Raw genomic sequence first — 24,090 nt, 5'->3', positions numbered from 1 at the left:
CCTCCAAGCATTTTTCACATAAGTAAACATCAGTAAAAACTATTCCTATCTCTAAGCCATATGCATTTCCTGGGTTTGGGGGCTCTTTCTGCATTGTTTTCTTTTTAGTGAGTTTTTTGTTCTACTTGAGGCTTTTCTGTCTCTTTGGGTTGGGTTGCTTGGTTTTTTTAGGAACCATTCTCTGAAACCAAAGAAATCTATTTCAAAATTGCCCAAGTCTTCAACATCATTTTAATGTTCTTCATCACACATTCTCTCGATAGAACTATGACCAAACTGGAAATTTTACTGGGAAAGTGTAGCATGGAAAACATTCTCCTGTTAAACTGGTTGTCATATACTAACAGCAACAACAATAAAAAAACCCACCCAAAAAAAGCTATTTAACAAGTGCATACACCTGCATTCTGTATACTTACTCATCTTACAACACCCACACAGCAGCTGTGGCATGTCTGTTATTAACTATTTTTCCTGCTTTTTAGACACTCTTCTTCCATCTTAGACAAAAATAATTTGTCCTTGTTAAGCAGTCACAAAATGACAACTTCTAGATTTAAAATTAGTCTCATCAATCACTTCAGCACAGAAAAATGTCCCAAATTCAAAACATTTGAAATTCTTTTGAGCAGTGTATTAAAGAGCTAGCCCTGAAAACTCAGGTTTGGGAAAGTCACTGAAGTGTGTTCCCATTTGCTGCTGATTCAGCCTGTTAATACCACAGTAATAGAAAACTGCCAAAAAGCCAACCACATAATAACAGTTACCCTGGAAAACAATTTTGATAATTACAGTCTTCTCAGATAATCAAGTAAAAAGCAATTTACCATCTCTATAAGATGTTTTTTTTCCTAACATAACAAAATTATTTCCATATAACATTTGGATGTTGCATTCAGTGGGTGCTACATTGCAAGGAAACTTCCTGATTGTTCATGACCGTTTACAGTAATTACACAATATGTAGCAAAACAAAAATACACATTTTATCTGACCTGGCTAAACTCACAGTTCCTGTAAGTTACAAAAATAGCAGTATAAGTGGATCTACATGCCAGAGAAAAGGCAATCAGCATGAGAAAACTACATAGCAAACTAGCAATATATTATATGATAAGGGGAACAAAGTTCATTATCTGTCTAATTAAAGTGTCTAGGCACTTTTCTCTCCTTGGTTGCTGCATGGACAGCACTGCTGCAGGAGGGTGGTGCTCTGCAGAGTGCCTGGCTGAAGAGACCCCCAAGAGAAACTTCTGGATCATGCTGGTTGTGCAAGAGATTTCAGTCTTGCTGTCAGCTTGGAAGAACTGCAACACTCCCTACTGCCCTCTGGAAATAACGGGACAATTATCATTACTTCCAAATAAGACTCTTAACTTCCCCAATGCAGATTGCAGGTTTCCTCCTCCCTCCCCTGAGAGCTTGTACCTGTGAGCACCAAACTGTGCAAAACCTTGCTAATAACATTCCTACTCAGCACTTCAGTGAAACCTACAGGGACTAACAAGAAGCTTTTGGAAAGCTATTTGCAGAGGTGCAGCTCGGAACAGCCTTGTATTCTGTTTAAAATAGGCCTGCTGTTCCTGCCACACCCCGATGAAAAATCATCTGGAATGAAAGCTCCCTAAGCTCCAGCTTGCTCCAAGTGGGACATGGATGAGGTTAATGCTGGAGAACCAGTAAGAGCTCTGACCTCCAACACCTGAAGACATTTCTCTTCTGATAAGAGGGCCTAGAGTGAAGGAACCACCCAGAACCCTACTGTGAGCTGGAAACCCAGAGAGAAACAATGCCTGCCTAGCTCCATGTTTCCCTAAGCTTTCACTTCTCAATGTTCTTCACTGTTATAAAACAGGAAAAAATGAGAACATCAGAGGATAAATCAGTAAAGTAAGTTTTAGCTACTTCTGATGTGGAAAAAAAATTGCTTCAAAAATGCAGTAATTCACTTCTTGAAGAGAACAAACCCAAAAGATGAATGTGGCTACTTTCTTGCTCTTTGTAAGAGCTCCTTATCAATACACAGACCAATGTACTGGCCTGTTGGTCCCTGTCAAGCTCAGACTCAGTTCCTACTCATAGGGCACCAATCCAGGAGAAATTGAAGAGGATGACTAAGCTTTTAATCATTGAGCTGGAAACAATACCAGCCACAGCATGACCTTCAAATGAGGATTAATTTATCTTCAAAGAACTGACCCAAACTTTACCATTAGGTTAAGTAATAATTTATTCAGCAGTTCCTCTCCAGGGAAAGGTTTTACAGAATTTTCCCACAGAATATCTATCTATCCATTAAAACTGGGAAAAACTCTTCCCAAGCCATTGAAACTCATTCTTTTTTTCTGCAAGGAGCATTTTTTTAGAAATAACTTCTTTAGGATAACAAAGGGACCTGATTCATGAGGTACTTTGCTCCTACTCGCTACTGGGATCATTCTCTTACTCAGGCTCTGATTCAGCAAAGGACCACAGAAATCCCTCTGAAAACATGAGTGACACCACCAGCCTCCGTGGGACTAGCAACATTCCTGCAGTTTAATTTACAATAACTATGATGTGGGCATTGGTAGACTAATAAATGGACAGACTGTCAGTAGGACAGAGAACAGCTGTTATGTGTCATCTCTAATCATCAGAAAAAAAGTAAGATTTGAACCTCTGGACTTCAAATAAAGGCGCCATACGCTGGTATCAAATCCTTGGACTATACAGTTCATCAGATACCATATGTCAAAAATCAAATACTCTAATAAGTCTTCCTAGTCAGTAATGCATCCTAAAAGAACTCATTCTATCACTTAGATGAATTTCTCAGAACTTTCCAGAGTTTTCTATTTTAGAAAAGGTTAAAGACTTAATTTTTTTAAAGGAATATAAGGATCCAAACTGATAGTTTGTACAAACCACAAAGCAAATAGCCCATTAGAAATGCCACAGGTAACGAGTTCATCATCTTTCTGTTGTCCAGTCAATAAAGAAAAGCAGTCATTTCACTGAAATGAATAGAAGGCATTCAGCTTTTCACTAGTAGAAAATTTATTATATCAGTTATGAAAAAGCCAAGAACCAAATGATCACAATATGGTGTAGTTAACATAGCCAGTAGATCAAAGCAGCCTGTCTTGTAGATTAAAAAAATAAAATAAAATAAAATAAAAAAATCGAGAAAGAGTCAAAATTAAACTCTCTTTCTCACCACTTTCCACGTGAGTGCTCTGGATCTCCAGTTCTTACAGCCCGAGATACCTCTTTTGTCAGGATTATAGTTCTATATGCTAGCACAAATAGATTAACTTCTGTAGGACTCAATACTCCACTCAAACTCTGTAAACCTTTTTGAAACCTCTTTGCTTGCAGTTCCTTAGTGAAACATCCAGTTAAAGGAAGATAAGTGTTAGAATAATAGCTGTACAGAACTACTTCTCTATTTATGTCATCTGCAATTCTCTAAATCACATGGATGTGCTTTGAAGAATACTATACTTTTGCATTGGCAGTTTACTATCACACTAAAGGTCAAATGGAGAAGCTACAGTGACTAAATTACATTATGTTATTGCTTCATTAAGAAGCTTTATGCACAGTCACATTGCAATGAATTACTCACAATATTTAAATCACTAAAGAAAAAAAAAAGCCTTACCATAGTCAGAAATAAGTAATGAAAAATAAGCTGAGAAAAACAGATCCAGTAACTCATTTTGTCTTCATTTTAAATCAGAGAATTTCTGAACAGTTCCATTTTGTCAGTTTCATTATCAAAAATATTTGCTAAGGACAGTCAGCAAAAATATTTAATTTGTTGCAGCAGCTTCAGTGCCAAGCAAAACCAGACATGAATGAATAAACAAGTAAGTCCACAGAGGAAGAGTGCCATTATTTAGGCTAAGTGCAAATAATGAAGTTACTACATCCAGGAGACATCAATAATTGGTTATACAAAGATATACCACTCTGCCACACTGTTGTTGCTGTACAATGATTAGGGTTGCATAGAAAAACAGAAGTTGTTTGGTGAGCAGAAGTGCCAGAACATGCCCCAGACCTGCACTACTCACCACCCAACAAGCTCCTCATTAGCAACAAGGAGCTGCAGCTCCATGAAATAATTCTCAGGTGGATGCACATCACCTGTTACCAACCAGACCAAGCACTGGGTGTGTTGCACCTTGGAGCTATTTAGGCTGCACTAACCAATCCCACCAGAAGTGCTGCCAGGCCACCTCACTTCAGCACAAATTGGATTACAGGTTGGATATCTGCTGTTTTTCACTTCCAAGCAAACCACAGCACAGTTCTTAGCCTGTTTCTGCACTGCTCATCTTTCTTGGGCAGATGAGGCAAGTCACAGGTCTGTCTCTGCACTCTCCAAATGACAAGCTTTGCTTCTCTTACCAGGGACTGCTGCTCCTCCTGCAACCCCATTCTACTCTAGCAGCTGCCCCCTTGGAGCAAAAAAGCCTGTGGGTTACAGCTGCTCTTGCTTTCTGCATCCAGGGCACACCACCCCATGCACACAGGGTGCCTTTTGACTCATACATTTTACTCTGCCATGATACAGTTTTGGTTACTTTTTTCCTTCAGCAAAATAAAAAGGGTGGACTTGAAGAAAGATGACTTGGGCAAACACAGAGTGACCTATGACAAACAGTCACACCATGGGAAATTCAGAGAAAAATGGATTAATCATCTAAAATTCTTTCCCTTCTCAGGAGGATGAAGGCAGTCTACTCAAAACAGAAACTCTTTCAGATACTAGAATCAAATATAAAGTAAGTCAAACACATAAAGGACAAAAATCAACACTAGCAAAACGTAAAAATAAATTGAATTAGCCAGGGATACCAAACACTGCAAGAAAAGTTCTGGAAACATTGATAGAGTAAGAGGAAGTTGAAATAAATGCTGGAGCACTAAAGGGAAATCTCTAGAGTCTTATCTTTCTACTATGAAAGATAAGAAGTTCACTGAATTTTTTTTCAACATTACTTGAAAGATCAGATACAACAATAACTTAAAATCAAAAAAGAATACAAGATTTCAGATTAATACTGGAAAAGAACACACTGAAGAATACTTAAGACAATCCAGCATCTTTCAAATTGCCAAACCTGTTTAGTTTGTTCCGGTTTGGCCAAATTTAGAAATATATCCTCTGAGAGAAGGCACAGCTACCCCTTCCCCCCCAGGTTCGGGAAAAAATAAATTTTCCTCGAAGGAAAGTGAAGAAGATAAAACTATTTATTTACCAAACACACGGGAAAAGGAAAATAAGGCTAAATAATAAAATGTTTCACTGTGGAGGAAAAAAAAAACCTGGGAAAGTGTTAAGAGTCCTCCCTTTGGTCTCCTCGGCGCTGGGGCTTGGGCCAGGGCCAGGCCCTCTGTGCCCGGTGGAAAGTCCTCCCGATGTGCTCTGAGGTTGAAAAAAACAGTCCAGTATAAAAGGGAGAAAATCCGGAATTCCAGAGAAGGAAAAACAAAGTCCAACTCTCAGTCTCTCTCTCTCCGGAGAACAAGAAGCTGAAACAACTGGTCAAAAGCTGACTGGAAAGCAGCAAGCCGGGTGCTTCCTCGCTCTCCTCCCGCAGCTGAAAAAAAAAACCTGCTATCTCTGTGTGACCTTGAACAAGCTGCAAACTGCCCTGAAAAAGCTTTGCTCAGTTTTTTCCTTCCCCCTCTCAGGCTCAGTTTAGAGGCACAGAAAGGCACAAAAATTAATTTTGGGCATAGGCAGCGATATGGGATACACATCATAACGTCACCCCAAGACATTCCACCCCTTATCCCATATTGTTGGCTCAATGCCCAAACTAAGATATTCTAATTCTACACACACATTAATACATATATATATATACACAGCTACATACGAACAGTGACAGTGACAATCAGCAAGCAGGGGTATACAAGCATTTCACACAACAATCAGATCTCCCTGTGGTACACAATGTGTTGTTCCGTCTTTCTGCATTACCCACCATGTGCAACCAGGTCCCTGAGCAAAGACCACCCCACGGGTGGGTTTGTCTGCACTCGAGGCAGAATTTGTCCACACAGGCTTTCCTAACAGACCTCTGACATGCACTACTGGGACCATATCTCCATCTGTTGTATGCAGGGATTCAGATTGGGCTGGACCAGCTCTATTGGTGGAACCTCGGGTGTTAACTAACCAGGTGGCCTTTGCTAGATGCTGTTCCCAATTTTTGAAAGTTCCCCCACCTAGTGCCTTCAAAGTGGTTTTCAACAATCCATTGCACCGTTCCACTTTGCCTGCAGCTGGTGCATGGTAAGGGATGTGGTACACCCACTCAATGCCATGTTCTCTAGCCCAGGTGTTAATAAGGCTGTTCTTGAAGTGAGTCCCATTGTCAGATTCAATTCTCTCAGGGGTACCATGCCTCCAAAGGACTTGCTTTTCAAGGCCCAGGATGGTGTTCCGGGCCGTAGCGTGAGGCACAGGGTAGGTCTCCAGCCATCCTGTGGTGGCTTCTACCATTGTGAGCACATGGCGCTTGCCTTGGCGGGTTTGAGGCAGTGTGATGTAATCAACCTGCCAGGCCTCCCCATACTTGTATTTGGACCACCGCCCACCATACCACAGGGGCTTCACCCGCTTGGCCTGCTTGATTGCAGCGCATGTCTCACAGTCATGGATCACCTGGGAGATACTGTCCATGGTCAGATCCACCCCTCGATCTCGTGCCCACTTATAGGTGGCATCTCTGCCCTGATGGCCTGAGGCATCATGGGCCCATCGAGCTAGGAACAACTCTCCCTTGTGTTTCCAGTCCAAGTCTACCTGTGACACTTCTATCTTTGCAGCCTGATCTACCTGCCTGTTGTTTTGGTGTTCTTCATTAGCCCTACTCTTGGGGACATGAGCATCTACATGGCGGACTTTCACAACCAGCTTTCTTACTCGGGCAGCAATGTTTTTCCACTCTTCAGCAGCCCAGATTGGTTTTCCCCTACGTTGCCAATTAGCTTTTTCCCACTTTTCTAACCATCCCCACAGAGCATTGGCTACCATCCATGAATTAGTGTAGAGGTAGAGCTTTGGCCACTTCTCCCTTTCAGCAATGTCCAGGGCTAGTTGAACAGCTTTGAGTTCAGCGAGTTGGCTTGATCCACCTTCTCCTTCAGTAGCTTCGGCAACCCGTCGTGTGGGACTCCATACGGCTGCTTTCCACTTTCGTTTCATCCCTACGATGCGACAAGAACCGTCGGTGAAAAGAGCGTAGCGTGTGTCTTCTGATGGCAGTTGGTTGTACGGTGGAGCTTCTTCAGCACGTGTCACTTGTTCTTCTTCATCAGCGAGACCAAAGTTTTCACCTTCTGGCCAGTTTGTGATTATTTCCAAAATCCCAGGGCGATTCAATTTTCCGATACAGGCGCGCTGTGTGATGAGAGCAATCCATTTGCTCCATGTGGCATTGGTGGCGTGGTGGGTAGAGGGAACCTCTGCTTTGAACATCCACCCCAGCACTGGTAGTCGGGGTGCCAGGAGGAGTTGTGCCTCAGTGCCAATTACCTCTGAGGCGGCTTTGATTCCTTCATAGGCTGCCAAGATTTCCTTCTCTGTTGGAGTGTAGTTGGCTTCAGACCCTCTGTAGTTTCGGCTCCAAAATCCCAGTGGTCGACCTCGAGTCTCACCAGACACCTTCTGCCAAAGGCTCCAGGACAGGCCATTGTTCCCGGCTGCAGAGTAGAGCACGTTCTTCACTTCGGGTCCTGTCCTGACTGGGCCAAGGGCTACCGCATGAGCGATTTCCTGCTTGATTTGGGCAAAAGCTTGTTGCTGTTCGGGGCCCCAATGGAAATCGTTCTTCTTGCGGGTAACCAGGTAAAGAGGACTCACAATCTGGCTGTACTCAGGAATGTGCATCCTCCAAAAGCCTATGGCACCTAGGAAAGCTTGTGTTTCCTTCTTGTTGGTTGGTGGAGACATTGCAGTGATCTTATTGATGACCTCAGCGGGAATCTGACGCCGTCCATCTTGCCACTTCACTCCCAGGAACTGGATCTCTCGGGCAGGTCCCTTGACTTTGCTCTTCTTGATGGCGAAACCAGCTTCCAGGAGAATCCGGATAACTTTCTCTCCTTTCTCAAACACTTCTGCTGCAGTGTTCCCCCACACAATGATGTCATCAATGTACTGCAAATGTTCTGGAGCCTCACCCTTTTCTAGTGCAATCTGGATTAGTCCATGGCAGATGGTGGGACTGTGCTTCCACCCCTGGGGCAGTCGGTTCCAGGTGTACTGCACACCCCTCCAGGTGAAAGCAAACTGAGGCCTGCACTCTGCTGCCAGAGGAATGGAGAAAAATGCATTGGCAATGTCAATAGTAGCATACCACTTCGCTGCTTTGGACTCTAGCTCATACTGGAGCTCCAACATGTCGGGCACAGCAGCACTCAGTGGTGGAGTCACTTCATTCAAGCCACGATAGTCCACAGTCAATCTCCATTCTCCTTCAGATTTGCGCACAGGCCAAATGGGGCTGTTGAAGGGTGAGTGGGTCTTGCTGACCACCCCTTGGCTCTCCAGCTCACGGATCATCTTGTGGATGGGAATCACAGCATCTCGAGTTGTCCGGTACTGTCGGCGATGCACTGTCGAGGTAGCAATTGGTACTCTTTGTTCTTCCACCTTCAGAAGGCCGACTGCAGACGGGTTTTCTGATAGCCCAGGCAAAGTGTTCAATTGCTTACTGCCCTCTGTCTCCACAGCAGCTATTCCAAAAGCCCACTTGAGTCCCTTTGGGTCTCTAAAATACCCGTTCCGGAGGAAGTCTATGCCCAAAATGCACGGGGCCTCTGGGCCAGTCACAATGAGATGCTTCTTCCACTCAATTCCAGTCAGGCTCACCTCAGCTTCCACCAAGGTCAAATTTTGTGATCCACCTGTTACACCAGAAATAGAAACAGATTCTACCCCCACATGCTGCGATGGAATTATTGTACACTGCGCACCAGTGTCAACCAAGGCATCATATTTTTGTGGTTCTGATGTACCAGGCCAACGAATCCACACAGTCCAAAAAACGCGGTTTTCCCTGACCTCTACCTGGCTAGAGGCAGGGCCCCTCTATGCCTGGTTATCCTTCTTTCCCTGGGCCTGTATCTTAGAGGTTCCTTCATGGGAATTGGACATGCCATCGTCTTTTCCATCATTTCCAGCAGTTTGGCTACAGGCAACTGGAGCTACTTCCTTTTTGGTAGATCCTCCTTTCTGAGACTTGCGCTCCTTCAATTCACTCACTCGTGCTGCCAGAGCAGAAGTGGGTTGTCCACCCCACTTCCTCATGTTTTCCCCACTGTCACACAGGAAATTCCACAGCTCACTTCGTGGGATGTGCCTTCTCTCTGGGGAACGTCCGCGGAGAAGGCACTCTTTAATCTCCTGGTGATTCTTCTCCATCTTATCTTCCATTTTCTGCATACGTGTTTCCACAGCTGCGATTCTTGCATGTGTTGGGCCATGCACAGAGTCTGCATATGCTCGGAGCTTCACTGCCATATCCTTCACAGTCTCATTCGCACCATAGTCCGGTTTCATTATTGCTAAAGCAGAAGCGTATTCTGGTGGCCCAAGGTGTATGAGTTTTCGCCACATGTATGGAATAACTCTGGCCCGGTCTGGACTCCTCAATCCTGGGTCATTTGCAAAGACAACCTCTACCACCCCTAGTTCTCTCAGGCGTTGGATCCCTTGCTCTATGGTCTTCCATGGGGTTTGCTGCATGTAGAGATCATCTCCACACATATATCTTTCAGCCACGCCTGTTAAAACTCGTCTCCAGACACTGGTAGAATCAGCCCCCCTTTTCATCGCTTGGTCGATCACTGGATCATGTGACAGGGATCCCAAATGCCTCGCTTCAGCACCGTCCAGCATCACATCATCACCTGCCGCATCCCAAATACGGACCATCCAACTTATTATGGATTCGTCGGACCGTCAGGTGTAATCCTTTCTTAGGCTGTGAAGGTCCTTTATGGACATGGACTCAGTAATGGTTTCTGTGCCTGAGTCAGATGGTGGTTTTGAGGTTCCTTCCCCTGCATCTTTTGAGGTCTCTTCCCCTGCATCATCATCATCTTTCACTGGGCGATCAGTTTTGGTGGTGTGCTTCTTCCTCGTGACAGGAGCCACTGTAAGTGGCTTAGACTCTCCATCTGGTTTGGGCTTGCTGTCTGGTTTATCTGCAGCCTGAGTGACTGGGGCATCTGCAGGCTTTGCTGATTTATCTTCCTGTCTCTCTACCATTACATGCTGCAGTGTGCGATAGGCATATGCCAAAGCCCAACATATTGCAAGGAGCTTGTTCTCATTGGAATTGTCATTATATTTCTCTTTCAGATATTTCGCCACCTCAGCTGGTTTCTGAACTTGTTCAGGGGGAAACTTGCAAACCATTGGGTCAGAGAATTTCTTCAAGATTTGGCCCATATCCTCCCATTCCCCACACCACTCAGGATGTTCCACCTCTGGGTCAGGTGTCTCAGCAGTCACCCTGGAAATCTGAGCTCTCATTCTAGACAAGCTGCGAGACATATGGAGGAAGCTTAGGAGATACAATACCACGAAGATGATGTCTTTAACATCCAGGGGAAACTGAACATTCTCAAAAGATAACCTATCAAATTTAAAGGGAAGGGAAACCTCGTCTCCTCCTCCTCTAACAATCTGGGTGCAATTACTAATAAATTCCCAAAACAGGCTACTGAAGCTAGGACTGGGGTTAGGACGGAGAAACCATTTATCATACACACTCCGAACAGCTGCCCGTACCTCTGTCAACTTCTTATAAATCATTATCACCGAGCACAGCAAGATAGAAATCCTGATTCGTCTCCCTGCTCTGTAAAATTTACATATCAGGGACAAGATTTGAGCAAGTTGTGGATAGGCAAACAACCCTAGGGACCAAAAAAAAACCAGTACCTCAATGAAGCCTAAGGACCAAAAAGACATGAGTACATCAAGCCAGAGAGACATTATGAACTCAACCACCATGGTGATTACTTTACCCCAACACAGAATAAGCAAATTCAAACCAAAATGTAATTAGCACCGTTTTTTCACTTTCCTTCGAGCCACGCAGTTGGGCGCCACTAAATTTGTTCCGGTTTGGCCAAATTTAGAAATATATCCTCTGAGAGAAGGCACAGCTACCCCTTCCCCCCCAGGTTCGGGAAAAAATAAATTTTCCTCGAAGGAAAGTGAAGAAGATAAAACTATTTATTTACCAAACACACGGGAAAAGGAAAATAAGGCTAAATAATAAAATGTTTCACTGTGGAGGAAAAAAAAACCTGGGAAAGTGTTAAGAGTCCTCCCTTTGGTCTCCTCGGCGCTGGGGCTTGGGCCAGGGCCAGGCCCTCTGTGCCCGGTGGAAAGTCCTCCCGATGTGCTCTGAGGTTGAAAAAAACAGTCCAGTATAAAAGGGAGAAAATCCGGAATTCCAGAGAAGGAAAAACAAAGTCCAACTCTCAGTCTCTCTCTCTCCGGAGAACAAGAAGCTGAAACAACTGGTCAAAAGCTGACTGGAAAGCAGCAAGCCGGGTGCTTCCTCGCTCTCCTCCCGCAGCTGAAAAAAAAAACCTGCTATCTCTGTGTGACCTTGAACAAGCTGCAAACTGCCCTGAAAAAGCTTTGCTCAGTTTTTTCCTTCCCCCTCTCAGGCTCAGTTTAGAGGCACAGAAAGGCACAAAAATTAATTTTGGGCATAGGCAGCGATATGGGATACACATCATAACGTCACCCCAAGACAAGTTTCATCCCATCTCACCCTGATCAAGCCTGAAAGTCAGAAGTGATTCACCTGAGATCCCACTGGAGTATTGCTGAGGTAATTAGAGAACTAGGGAAAAACAATACATCCCAAAAGTGAGGATTCCACAAAAAGAGGAAAACAAGGAAGAGTAATGAAATAGAAATCTAACTATAACTCTTAAAAAAAAAATCCACTGCAAGCACAGAAAAAGAAAACTGAAAGTAAGTTACATTAATTTGGGCTGGCTCAAACAATCTCCTCTCTTTCTCTGACAGCACCAGGGGGGTGTGACTAAAAGCAGATGACAATAATATACGTCATTTCTCCAGCATGGCTTTTTACTCCATGACAAATGAGGTTCAGAAAGAACGTTCAAAAAGCACACTCTAAATGAAAGTAGTGTAAAAACATAATCAGGGCAAACATCCTGGAACAGACAATAAAGAACCACTATCAAATGGAAATAGGTATTAAATTAAGGCTCATCAGATTTTTTTTTCTGAAACTGGAAAAAACACTAAATATTCTCAGCTGAGGTGATGAAAAAGAGAGAAAGCTGAAAGAGAATGCAAAGATTACAAAGGGCAAGATGAAAACTGAAATAAGTCTCAATAACTAGCAGAAGCAGACCTACACCTAAAAGCAATTTAAAAACACACATTTCAACATGCACAAATGTCTATACTCAAATTGAAAAAAATAAACTGCTGGTTGTATTACAGCCCTACAAAAAAAGAATCACAAAGGGAATTCTCATTTTAATGCAATGGAAACATGCTGCTCTGTTGTAAATCCATCTCCAATTCTGCCCGAAATACAATATTGAAGAGAAGTGAATTAATAGATTTTAGCCTGTAGAAACATCCGGATACCTTTCATCATCTTTAGCAAGGACAAATCCAGAGCTGAAGTGATGTGAAATAGTTGTGGACATTAAAAAACTCTGCTCTCTCTGCCCCACTCAAAACATCTTTCTAAAACAAGACTGGAGAAGAGGACTGGACATGCACAAGGGTCCTCAAAAAAGAGCACTTGAATTTAGAGAAATGAGGAAACTGAGGCTGCAAAGAGAAAAGTTACAGGAATTGTGGGTCATTTTCAAATATATAAAAAGGAATTGAATCATCTGTTTTCTGCGGACAGGAGAAAATAAAAAACACAAATATTTAAATGGAAGGAAGAAAAACAAATAAAAGGGGAAATATTTTACCAAGAAGGATAGTGAAATACCAGTATAGATTGTAGTGAGAGGCTGCAGCACACATAGGGACAGACATTCTAAAGAAAAGAAAACAACCGTTGGAATTGCCCTCTTATAATAAACAGTTCTGGTTTGGGATGCATGGATTCTGGAAGACTTCCTGCACTCCTTTCACACCACTTTTCTGATTCTACGAACACACATTTTGAAACATGTAACAAATACAACAACTATCAACCAGACTAAGCAAAGAGAGATTTCACAACCAGTACAGAAGGAAGTGTGTCTGACTAACAGAAGAGAGTTGAAAAGGCATAAAGTGGTTTTCATTATGGGTAAGCTGGATCTCAGTTATTTTAGTCATGACCAAAGTAACGGCCTTGTACAGACTGATGTAAAAATATCAGGCATGTCAGAACAAGCCAGAAGCACACAGGGTCTGTGCTTTGTGCTTCTGCTCTACTGGGCAGACAGACACAGTTTTGTGGCTAAAAAGACCCGAGCATGCGAGTTTTGCTCAATGCAGCAACTTACACAGCTCTAAATTAAATGCTACAGAACACAGCAATTACAAATCTAATGAGTAAGCTGTAGGTGAAGTACAATAATCTAAAAAGAAGACATTAAAAACAACCACTTATAAACATACATGTTCTTTTCGTTCACTGTGCCTGAGCAAGCTCCTAATCTGCAGGACAAACTAACATGGATTGTAGTGCCTGCGTTTTGGTTCCAGGCTTGATGTATCCTCATTTCAGCACTGTTCACATCTCAAATCTCTTTACCAAGTACATTTGAAATTATTCCAGAGAGCACCTGAAATGATTCCGACTGCACCTGGCAAGTGTTACTGAAAAGCCTGAACGCTCATCCTGTACAGTGAAACACAGAGCAGAGATGCCTGCACTAGCACTGACCCAGAGAAATACCACTCCACAGCACAGACATAGGCAGAGGGAGAACACTCTCACTGCAGAGCAAACTTCAGTAGCACACTTAGTACAGTGCTGTGCCATGCCAATGCCTGGCCCAGAATAACCCCTGCAGATACAGAGGATTAATATTTTGGGCTGTTTTGCCAAGATCAGTATGGCAGTGACAGGAAATCCAATTTTATTAGCCTTGTGCTGATGCAGCTGGACGACTTTGGGATTCTTGACCATCTCTGTACAACTGTACACACACAACAATTTGAATCATCACTCTCTAGAGGGGTGTGCCATTCACATTCCTTCGCTTAGTTGTAGTTAAATCTCTGATTTCCTCCCTACACGTGAAAACCATTCCATACACTTTGTGCCCCTGAAATATGAATTCCAGGATTTTTACCAAACATATATACAGCTATGTTTGCTGAGAGGTATATTTTATTTATTTTTTTCACAGAACCTGTGACAAATATTAATGATTCATAGTAATATCCATTTTATTATTAATAGCAATAATTTAGTGGTGCATCTTCCAATTTTTCACGTAATCTGTTGAAAAGCTCTTACTCAAATTCTGGAATCTGTAATATTACAACCATTCTCAAGCTTAGCTCCAAACACTCTATCAGGTCTAAGGGCTTCTCAAACATTTCTGAACACATCTCAAAACTTTTAACTGAAAATCTCTTGGAAAACAGTGCTTCCGACAATTCCATTAATCAGGTGCATATCTTGGCACAGCTTTGCACACCACTAATCCACAGCATCTTTATACGGCACAAGAGTGCTGTAATTAGTGCTATACAAACCGAAAAGCAGCACAGAGACCTGGTTAAACATCAGCAGGGAAATTATTTTGCTAAATGTTAAAGGTTGCATAGAATTCAACAGGCATCTATCCCCATCAAGTGGTGCCTTTTCTCCCTCCCTGATTAAAATTATGCATCTCTGATGAGCCTCTGCCATCATCCCTCCTCTCCAATTTCCTCATCTAAGAGCCCTTTCTTTGTTTACTTTATTGCCTGTGAGTGAGCAGGCAAATTATAGACATTGCATGAATCTGTTCTAAAGACAACGCAGGTTTCACAGCCTTGTTATTCTCTCCCTGCAAGCTTCTAACACACAGTGTTAACAATCATCTGTTATTACTGGTTTAGACCACCTTGGGTCTTTTTTAACTATACCAGACCAGTAATCACCCTGAAATATCTCCTCTCACAGCATGTTTAGGTCATACCCAGGGCAGTTCTGCATTTAGTGATTGTGAGACCTCTTACAACTACTCTCTTGCAAAGTGTCATTCAACATGGGTTTAGGCTCAGGAACTGCTTTACTGACACTGATGAGCCTCCAAAACTCAGCTTGTTGGTACCCAGCAGCAGAGATGGCAGGGCCTGCCTTGGAAAAGCGAGTGATCTCAGGAGCTCTGTGCTTCCAGGGCAGCCAGAGGCGTGGACGGGACACCCCAAACAAGCACAACAGTAAGTGCTCATGGCTGAGGAAAGAAAGAGCATCCCTCCCACAAAAGCAACACCCTGCATCAACTCCTTCCACTCACACTCCAGCACACAAGGGAACAAGAGAATCATGCTTTGTTTTACAAAACAATTCAACTTAGTCTACGCCACTTCTACTTTAAAAGAAGTTTTTGCATATCCCTAGTCATAATTCATGATACTTTCTAATACTCAAACACAACATTTTTCAAGAATCTTCCAGCTCCCCAATTTCACACCCATCCATAAAGCCATATCAACCCATATGCCTCACATTTTCCATCATCATAACAGTTTGAAAGAAGACAAAGGGGAGGACAGTTAAATCACTTAACATGCATTTCTCCACTATATGTCTGAATAAATCAGCATGAGAATATAAAAATGACTGCTTTTTCAAATCTACATGTGGAAGGATAGAGGGCTAAGACTCAGCATTTAATATATTTTGTTTTCAATTTCATGTTTACAGTGAATGAGTCACCTTTCATTTCCATTTCTCGGAAACTCTGGGTAGATCACTAAATTAACAAAAATACTGATATACTTCTTGCACTAGGATCTGAATAGTTGTTATACTCTTTTTCTCCTTTTTGGCTGTATAGCAATTGATTTTGTAAATCCAATGCTACATGTGAAAACCTGTCCTCTTAATTTGAACATCTCAGATTCCCGAATTGAACTGATTTTCAGATAGCTTTTCCCAGTTTGGGAGTCAGCGCCCCAAGCTCGGATTTCCACAGCATAGCCTCTTCCCTATCCATTTGAATTCTGTCTTCTCAGTTTCCCCTCTCCAGTGCAGCACAGCAGATGACTACTGAGCTCACATGAAACGGGCTCAGTGGCTGACCATGGGGAGACAATATTTCACTGCAGGTGTTCAAGTTTATTTGATTCACTGCAGCACTTACACAATATGGTGAGGCAGTCTGGGTAGACAAAAACATCAAATCCAGCCTTGAAGAACACCCAACTCTTCAATACACCAGCCCTGCCTTTCACACAGAAATCAGAGTTCATATAAACCCCCTGAAGTTATCCTTACTTTGGCACACACCCCACAGCCTACAAAAAGCATGAAAGAACTTTGCAGAAAAGGCAGAGAGTGGCTACAATATCAAAAACATTTTCACCTATATTTGGTCTTTGTATTCCCTATCCATAGTGTCCTCAAGACTGAGAGCTGAATATCCTAAAATGAAAGCTTCAGTGAAGTTACTGTTGTAATTGTGGAAATTCTGATTCAACTTTCAAGCTTGGAAAGAACAAGCTGCCTTCACACATCTCTATACATCTCAAACAACAATCACTTCTCAGCAGTCTGTCACTTGCAGTCTTATTCCTTTTTTTTTTAATTAATAAAAAAATTATTTCCTTGATTTCTGTAACACTTCCATACAGAGATAAGCAACAGCTTTAAAGGAACACATTTAAAACACTTGTGCTGGCATCCTGGACCCATCAGAGTTTCAGCACTGACTTAAATTAAAAATGCACTTCAAATGTCATTTATAATGGAAAATACTTGTTGGTTATAAGAACATTTTGCAGAAGAAAAGAAGAAGGCCAAGATTATTTTCTTCTACCTGACCATAAGAAATTCTAGCATTTGTGAAGCCTGACCAGTTAAACAAAAAGCAGCAGAAATATCTGCAGCACTACAGAGACAGCATTTCAATTAAAAAAATTACTCCTACAAACATTGTAAAATCGAAAGAATCTCTAGAAAATGATTCCAGTTAACCCACACACAGCTTCAGTCCAACCCCTACAATTATGACACAACACAATTTCAAATCCCTCAGAAGTCCTTACTTTGATAATGCAGCTCAAGCTGAAACTGGTATGTTACAGCAGCAGAATAAATGCCACATTCCATCATGAGTGCTAAAAAATATGAAGAATTAGGAAAAGAAATAGAAATTTTTGGACATTGTTTTTGAAATCTTTCAGTAAATAATGGAAAATATACCTACTAATTAGTTTACTGAATGTTAGATTCCTTGGAAACTTGGTGAATATGATAAAAATTTATGTTCAGTAAGGTAACCAGAAAGGCCTATTTAATCAGTGCATGTTCTTTGATAAGCTGCAGAGCTAAGCAATTTTTGAACATTATAAAACTATTAAGGTAAAATATGTCTTATTGACTATCCAGACAAGCAAGTATTTATGAAATCTAGTAAGTGACAGATAATAACCATTGCACAAGGGATTCTTCCTGAAGTGCTATGTCAGAAACACACCCTTGCAGCATATAATATGTCTATTCTTTAGGAAGTAGTTGGAAGGCTTAAGGAGGAGTGCTGACTCAGGCTCTGGAATCTACAAACACCTTACACATCAGACATGCCAGAATTCTCCAGGAGATCCATGCTCCCACAGACCTGAAAGCCATTCCTACACATCAAGCAGTTTCTCCATGGTGCAGTGTAACTAAGAGCAATCATCATCTGGAGCCCTGTTTTCTCCTCCTCTACCTCAATGGACCATTCAGCAAGTCTGAGTGGGGAAAAAAGGCAAGTAGCTGTCTTTTTTTGTATTAGATGGGGAAATTCTCTTGCAGGGCCAAAGAAGAATGCCAGCAGTCCCAGTGGTGACAGCTGGGAAACTATCAGGAGCTCCTTAGCAACCACACATGAATGATAACTGAGCTTCAGTTCTCCACAGTTGCCAAGGCTCTCGTACACTATCTCCCAGCTACTGCACCAAGGATTAAAAAAACGGATGGGGGCTGCAGGGCACACAAACCATCTCTCATTTCTAGTCATGTTTCGAGCTGCATAGGAAGAAGGGAAGGTTTGCACATCTCCTGTGTCCAGCTCCCCACCACGAAGGGAGGCACCGGGGTCAGCACACCCTGCCCACCAGCACTCCCCAAAGAACAAAGCAGCCAGGGAGGATGCCTGTATAAACACCCAGTGCTCCTGTCCAAGTGGAAGGAATAATTAGGTATTTAAGATTTAAATAATTATGTATTTACATAAATACATTCCAAATTTATTTATGTAAAAGAAACTCTAGGAAAGGCACAGTTGCACCACTTTTTCTGAATAAATTATTCATACAAAAAGGACATAAAAAGATTTCATCAGTGTGCGTTATCTTTTATGGTCATACAAATTTTAAAAAGAACACCAGAAATATATGGAACAATACATTAAAAAGAGCTTGTGTTATTTCACAAAGCCAAGGAAAAACCTGAGAGGCTATTCACCAGAATTTAAATCCATATTTCCACTTGATTCATAAAATCATCTGTGATATTGAAAGTGCTTCTAAAACTGCAAAAATATGTGACCTCAAAAGAGATCTATAAATACACCTAAACACTACAAACACTAAGTTGCATAATAAAGTTGGAACAAAAATTTTAATATGCTCTATTCTTCCAGTGTTTAGACTTTACCTTAATCTGCAGGTCAAAGATGTTAACACTCAGAACATCGCTGCTCATCACCCTTTTTATTTTCAGTTTGTCATTGAAAACAACCTGCTATAATGTTGTCTCACTAGCTTTTTGTTCCCAGATCCTATAACCTTACCTCCCTAATGGCTGCTGTGATCAACCATGTGCAAATTATTGCAGCAAATGTTGAAATTGGAAAAAAAATAAGATTAATTGTGGTTGTACCAGAAGGGATATGTAAAGCACATCACACTGCTCAGTTTTAAATAGGTCATGAGCTAGAAGGGAAACGAACACCTCTCATGCACCAGGGAGCCGGGTAATGTTAAAAATCTTACATTTCCTCTGACATCCTAGAATGAACAGAAATCTACTGAATTCTGTATTACTGCAACAATACTGAAGCAGTTTTGTTTTAATAAAATTTATTCATTTAAAAATTAAGCACTGAGAAAGCAAAAATAATTTCTCCTTAACAAAACGGAAGACAGCCACATCCCATGGTACCCAGGAACAGTCAGACTTCTATTCACATAGAACTAGATACTGTGTGGCTCAACACTCAGATTTTTTTCACCCTGGATTTCATCTGAAGCCCTGAAAGATTTATACCCACTGCACATCATGTATTGACTGAATGGCTCTCATTTACTTTTTGAGAATGCTTTGGAAAGAACGGGTTATGTTCCAACTCTTCTTTTCACAAGCTTCTGAAATGCTGTCCGTGAGGATTTAGGCCAGTACAAACAGGAATGCTGGCAACTTCCTGTTAAATCCAGTTTGATCCAAACCCCAATAGAGCCTTCTCTAAGAGCACCAGATTCTGCATTAGTCCCACAGTTATATAGCTGCCTCCATTTTCGTGTTTTTCAAGCACATAATTTAACATGACATCCTTTAGCAGTAAATGGGTTTTTCAGAGAAGGTCAAAGGTCCTAATGCTTATAAATCTCAAAAATCTTTTCTCTTTGTAGAAGACTATCATGTAACTATATCATTTGGCATCATACTGAGCTCTCCCTTCAGTGACTACTGAATTCTCGCCAGGATATGCCATTCCCTTCATTTTTCATTATCACATGACCACCAAAAGCATTAGAATCAGTTCTTTTTTCATCACAGATGCCTGCCCTCTTCCACACTTCTTCTACACTCTGCTATTCCAAACAGGTTTAGCTTTATTCATGGGTTCTAGGCACTACTGCCATTCCTGAGTGAACTCCCGTGAAGCTCCGAAATATTTTCATAACCAAGAACAGTTCCAATTTCTTTTTCAAAATTGTTGTCACAAGCCAGCACATCTTTCAAACAATTAAAACAATTAGCGCTAGCACTGAACAGAATCTGTGTTCCTAGATTTAGGATCTTGCTTCCATCTGATCCCAGCTGTCACGTCTGTTTTAAATGCAAAAGGTCCCTTCCAACTCAAACCATTCTGTGACTCAAAGATTCTATGAGCTGAGGACCTCCCCCTGGAGAAATGCTGCAAAAAAAATAGAAGAGAATTTATGCAGATTTAGAAATATACTTACATCAAATGTCACTGAAAGATAATGTCGCTCCAGTTCTCCATCGAAACTACTTTCCTAAATAAAACACTGTGAGTACAAAAGTAAAGTGGAAGTATCATTATCTAAACTCCTCTATCTATTTTATCTAGAGAAAACTAAGCTTTCTGCCCTCATGTCTTCGATGGATATCACCAACAAAAGAGAATTAAGGCTTCAATGAGAGGCACATTCACCCTACAGAGAACACAGCAGAGCTGGAGCAAAACCCTGTCCAATTCTTGCAACAGTGAGAGATCAGACAAACACCTCGTGTAGTTATTGGGATGGCTGAAATATCTCTGCCTGAAGTAGAGACCCAGAAAGCTTCAATTGCTGCAGGGAAGCACAAGATCTGGATGTCTCAAGGTCACACAGAAGCGCTAAAATTTGTTCCAGTAGTACTGATTTATCAAGGTCCTGAAGGACTACTAAAAAAAAATCACAGTAACTTTCACATATATTCTCTTCTGGTTACTGTTTCAGGAAACAAAAAATCCAGGAGAACGAGAACAGCTTAATGTGTGTGCTAAGAGACAATGACCATTTAGACTAGGCATCATAAATTACTGTAATTAGAGAAGTTACCAAACACATTAAATAAAGGAAACATTTATTAATGTTTCAAACATACCTGCAGATAAAATCTCTGGATTACTTCTTACGTTTCATGTGCTGTTCCAAAAGCTCTGGGTTATAACACCTGAAGGAATCTTCCTGTCTGATTCTGTTGATGCAAAAGGCAGGTATTGGCAGAACAGAGCTGCATTATTTTAGCCTCATTGTTTATTCTTTAACTGGGAGTAATGAAGTAGAATCTGCAACAGTTTATCTGCTGTTACCTATTTTCAGACATGAAGTGGCTCTAGATAGGCACCACAAAATCTTTTGCAGGAAGATTATTTATTAATTCTCTTTCATTTGTACATGAGCACTCATTTTGTCTCCAAACCACTCCCAGGAGAAAAGCACAGTGCCTGAAAGGTCTGTGGCAACATAAGCCAGAAGCAACAATGACAAGAAAAAGACCACGTTTGATCCTTCTCTTCAGATTTAGAATTGGCTGCATTAAAATGCTGGCAGATGGACAATGTCACAACTACTCAGTGATGTCTTATTCTCCCTGATCATAGTGAAAAGTGATTTTGGTGTGCGAAGCATTAACAGGTATCTGAGTAGGTCAGGATTGGGCAGCAATCATGAGTATAGTGTGTGATGGAGTATTAAAGAGAACTGCTACACTATCTGCAGTCTTGGATGGCAGGAAATACTCAAGTTTAACTGAAGAAGTAGGATGTAAGGGAAAAAATTTGTCTCAACTTATTGCTTCCCCACACTGCTAGTCCCAAGCTGGCACAGCTACATGGCAATGGACTTGTAGAAGAGTATCTTTTCAGTGCCACACGGTGCTAAGCCAAAACTTCAATGGTGTTCTTTTACCTAAACCAGAAACAGTTGGTCAATGCTTTGATTTTATTCTACAGAAGGAAACAACTCCTTATATCCAAAATATAAATTCAGTTCACAAGTCTCACTGCCAGTCAAAACTCACTGCATTTTGCTGCAACTTTAACATTGCTAATAAAGTTTCTAACAAGCCAGAAACTAAAGAACCATGTGAAATCAAAGCTTTTGATTTTACAGCCTGCAGGCTGTTTTAAATTTGCATCTATTTGAAACATCCAGATTCCTCACCATAATTTTCCAGTAATTGCAAGTAGGCCAGCACATCAAAAGTAGGCGGACCAGCTACACGACATGTGGATGTCAGCATCCAGCACTGCTGCTCAGCACAAGAAAGGGCTGCACAACAGGTCCCCAAGGATGAAAAATCATCTTATTGCAAACTTGTGCAGCAAAGCATTACAATTAGCATCACAGATAGCACCTTATAACACAGTTATCTCCATGCAGATGTCACTCAGCACTGCTTTTTAAAAGCCACTTTAAAAAAATCCCACCTTCCCCTTAGCCACCTTCCTGTAACACAGCTGTAAGTTCTGTAAGTATGTTTTTACCAAATGTTCTTCTTTTACCACTGATTTTTTGTTAATTACTTCATCACCATTTCCCACCCTTTCAGTTCTGTGGAAAGGGGGGGAAAAAAATATTGTTGTTCCTTCTGCACCTCCTGCCTTCTGCTCTTTAGCTTTGCACAGACACAGTCTACAGCAGCAAACCTGTGAAGGACATATAGGAATAGGACATAATAGGACATAATTATGGATATAATTATGTCCAATATAGGACATAATTTAGGGATCAGCTGGAATACCTGTGTGTGGTTAAAAAGGTACCCAGATGATTGACTCGTTCAGGATCCCCGTAGTTTCAAAAAACAAACAAATGTCAACCAGTCTCCACATTTCTGGACTGTAAAGATAAATAATGAGCCCTTTTTTAGCTTTGGGGAAATTTATTGAAAAGGGAAACTCTATCTGCCTGTCTGCAGAAGCTGCTGTGATAAAGACACCAGTACTACGTGACTCAGTCGAGAGGGAATACTGAAGCAGGCAATTCTTTAAAAAAGTTACCTTAAAATTATGCCCGAATGTGAATGTTATGGTTCCTTAAGAACTCAGGGATTGGTTAAAATCATATCAGAAAGAGTAATACAGAATTGCAAGGTATGTATTGTCTGCCATTTTAAAAGGAAAATTTAATCCTAAAAGCACCAAAGCAGATATCATGACTCTATAATGAGTGTAGGACATCCTCAAAGCTAACTTTTAACAATCTCACAGAGCAGATTAAATTTTGGCCTTCCCCATAACTTAATGCATAAACGGACTAGACAGTGGTTTTTTCCTGAATTCAAAAATAAGTTCACCTTTGAGAACAGGTCATCCTTGAAAAATTTCAGCCTTAAGGATGAATATTTTGAAAGCTCTGAGCATATAAAATAGAATGCCAAAAGAAAAATAGTACTGCAACTCAAACCACGGACTTGGATTTTGAACCAGCAAACTTTGAAGGAGAAATATATTCTACTGCTACTACAATTTTTTCTTTCCTTGCCAAAAGTAGTGACTGAAAAGAAGTTATTTCCCTTGAAAAGCCACTCATTTTGGAAAATAAAATATTCTTATTTAAATAATTATATCAAGGACATATTAATTCCCCTCTTCTAAACAAACTGCATGCAATAAGGAAAAAGTATGTACAGTTATTACAGAATTTATTTATAGAACTAATATTAATAGCCTGTAGGTAACTTTCTTCTCCCCATAGAGAATTATAATGAGTTACATCCTTGTCTGTTTTGCACTTTCTTTTAACAACCCCCAGCAAAGACCAGGAAATCTTTCTCTCATACTTTTCGTCCTAAAGATTATAGCCTGACAGTTCACTCTGTATGAGGAAATAAACTGAAAAACCTAGAGTATAATTTCATTTATTTATCTATTTAGTTAAAACCCTTTCATACTGTTTCAGGATTACTACGTCCCATTCCAATGCTGCAATTAAATTGAACCAAAATCTTCCAACCAAGACTAATTAAAGCTGTAGTTTCTCAAGTACAAAGTCAGTGTACACATTTACCTACGTACATTTTCCTCATATATGTTTTCAATTTTACTGCTGATGGTAAATACAACACAAGTACAATATATACATCAAAAACAAAAACATGGTAAAAACTCTTTCTGCTCAGGCTCTTTCCGGAATGATCTGCAGGAAGAGAAGATCAAAAAAAAAAGGTGAAATATTTTTCATTT

At 41.1% G+C, this 24,090-nt stretch overlaps 1 protein-coding gene across 14 annotated transcripts in view; it reads right to left on the bottom strand.

Moving 5' to 3' along the window:
• Positions 1–24,090, bottom strand: part of CTNNA3 (catenin alpha 3) — a 438,881-nt gene that overhangs the window by 351,782 nt on the left and 63,009 nt on the right. Inside the window, exon 1 of one of the 14 annotated variants that reach the window (XM_069019051.1) lies at positions 3,647–4,034. The exons of the other annotated variants lie outside the window; for them this stretch is intronic. Coding sequence (XP_068875152.1) covers positions 3,647–3,703 — 57 coding nt within the window. The 5' untranslated portion in view covers positions 3,704–4,034. Of the gene's footprint in view, positions 1–3,646; positions 4,035–24,090 lie in introns of those variants that run through there. 14 annotated transcript variants of the gene reach the window in all.

This window comes from Aphelocoma coerulescens, chromosome 6 (assembly GCF_041296385.1).
Source record: "Aphelocoma coerulescens isolate FSJ_1873_10779 chromosome 6, UR_Acoe_1.0, whole genome shotgun sequence".
In the NCBI taxonomy this organism is placed as follows: Eukaryota; Metazoa; Chordata; class Aves; order Passeriformes; family Corvidae; genus Aphelocoma; species Aphelocoma coerulescens.
The sequence above is the reverse complement of the archived record's forward strand: the minus strand, read 5'-3'. Positions and strand labels throughout refer to the sequence as shown.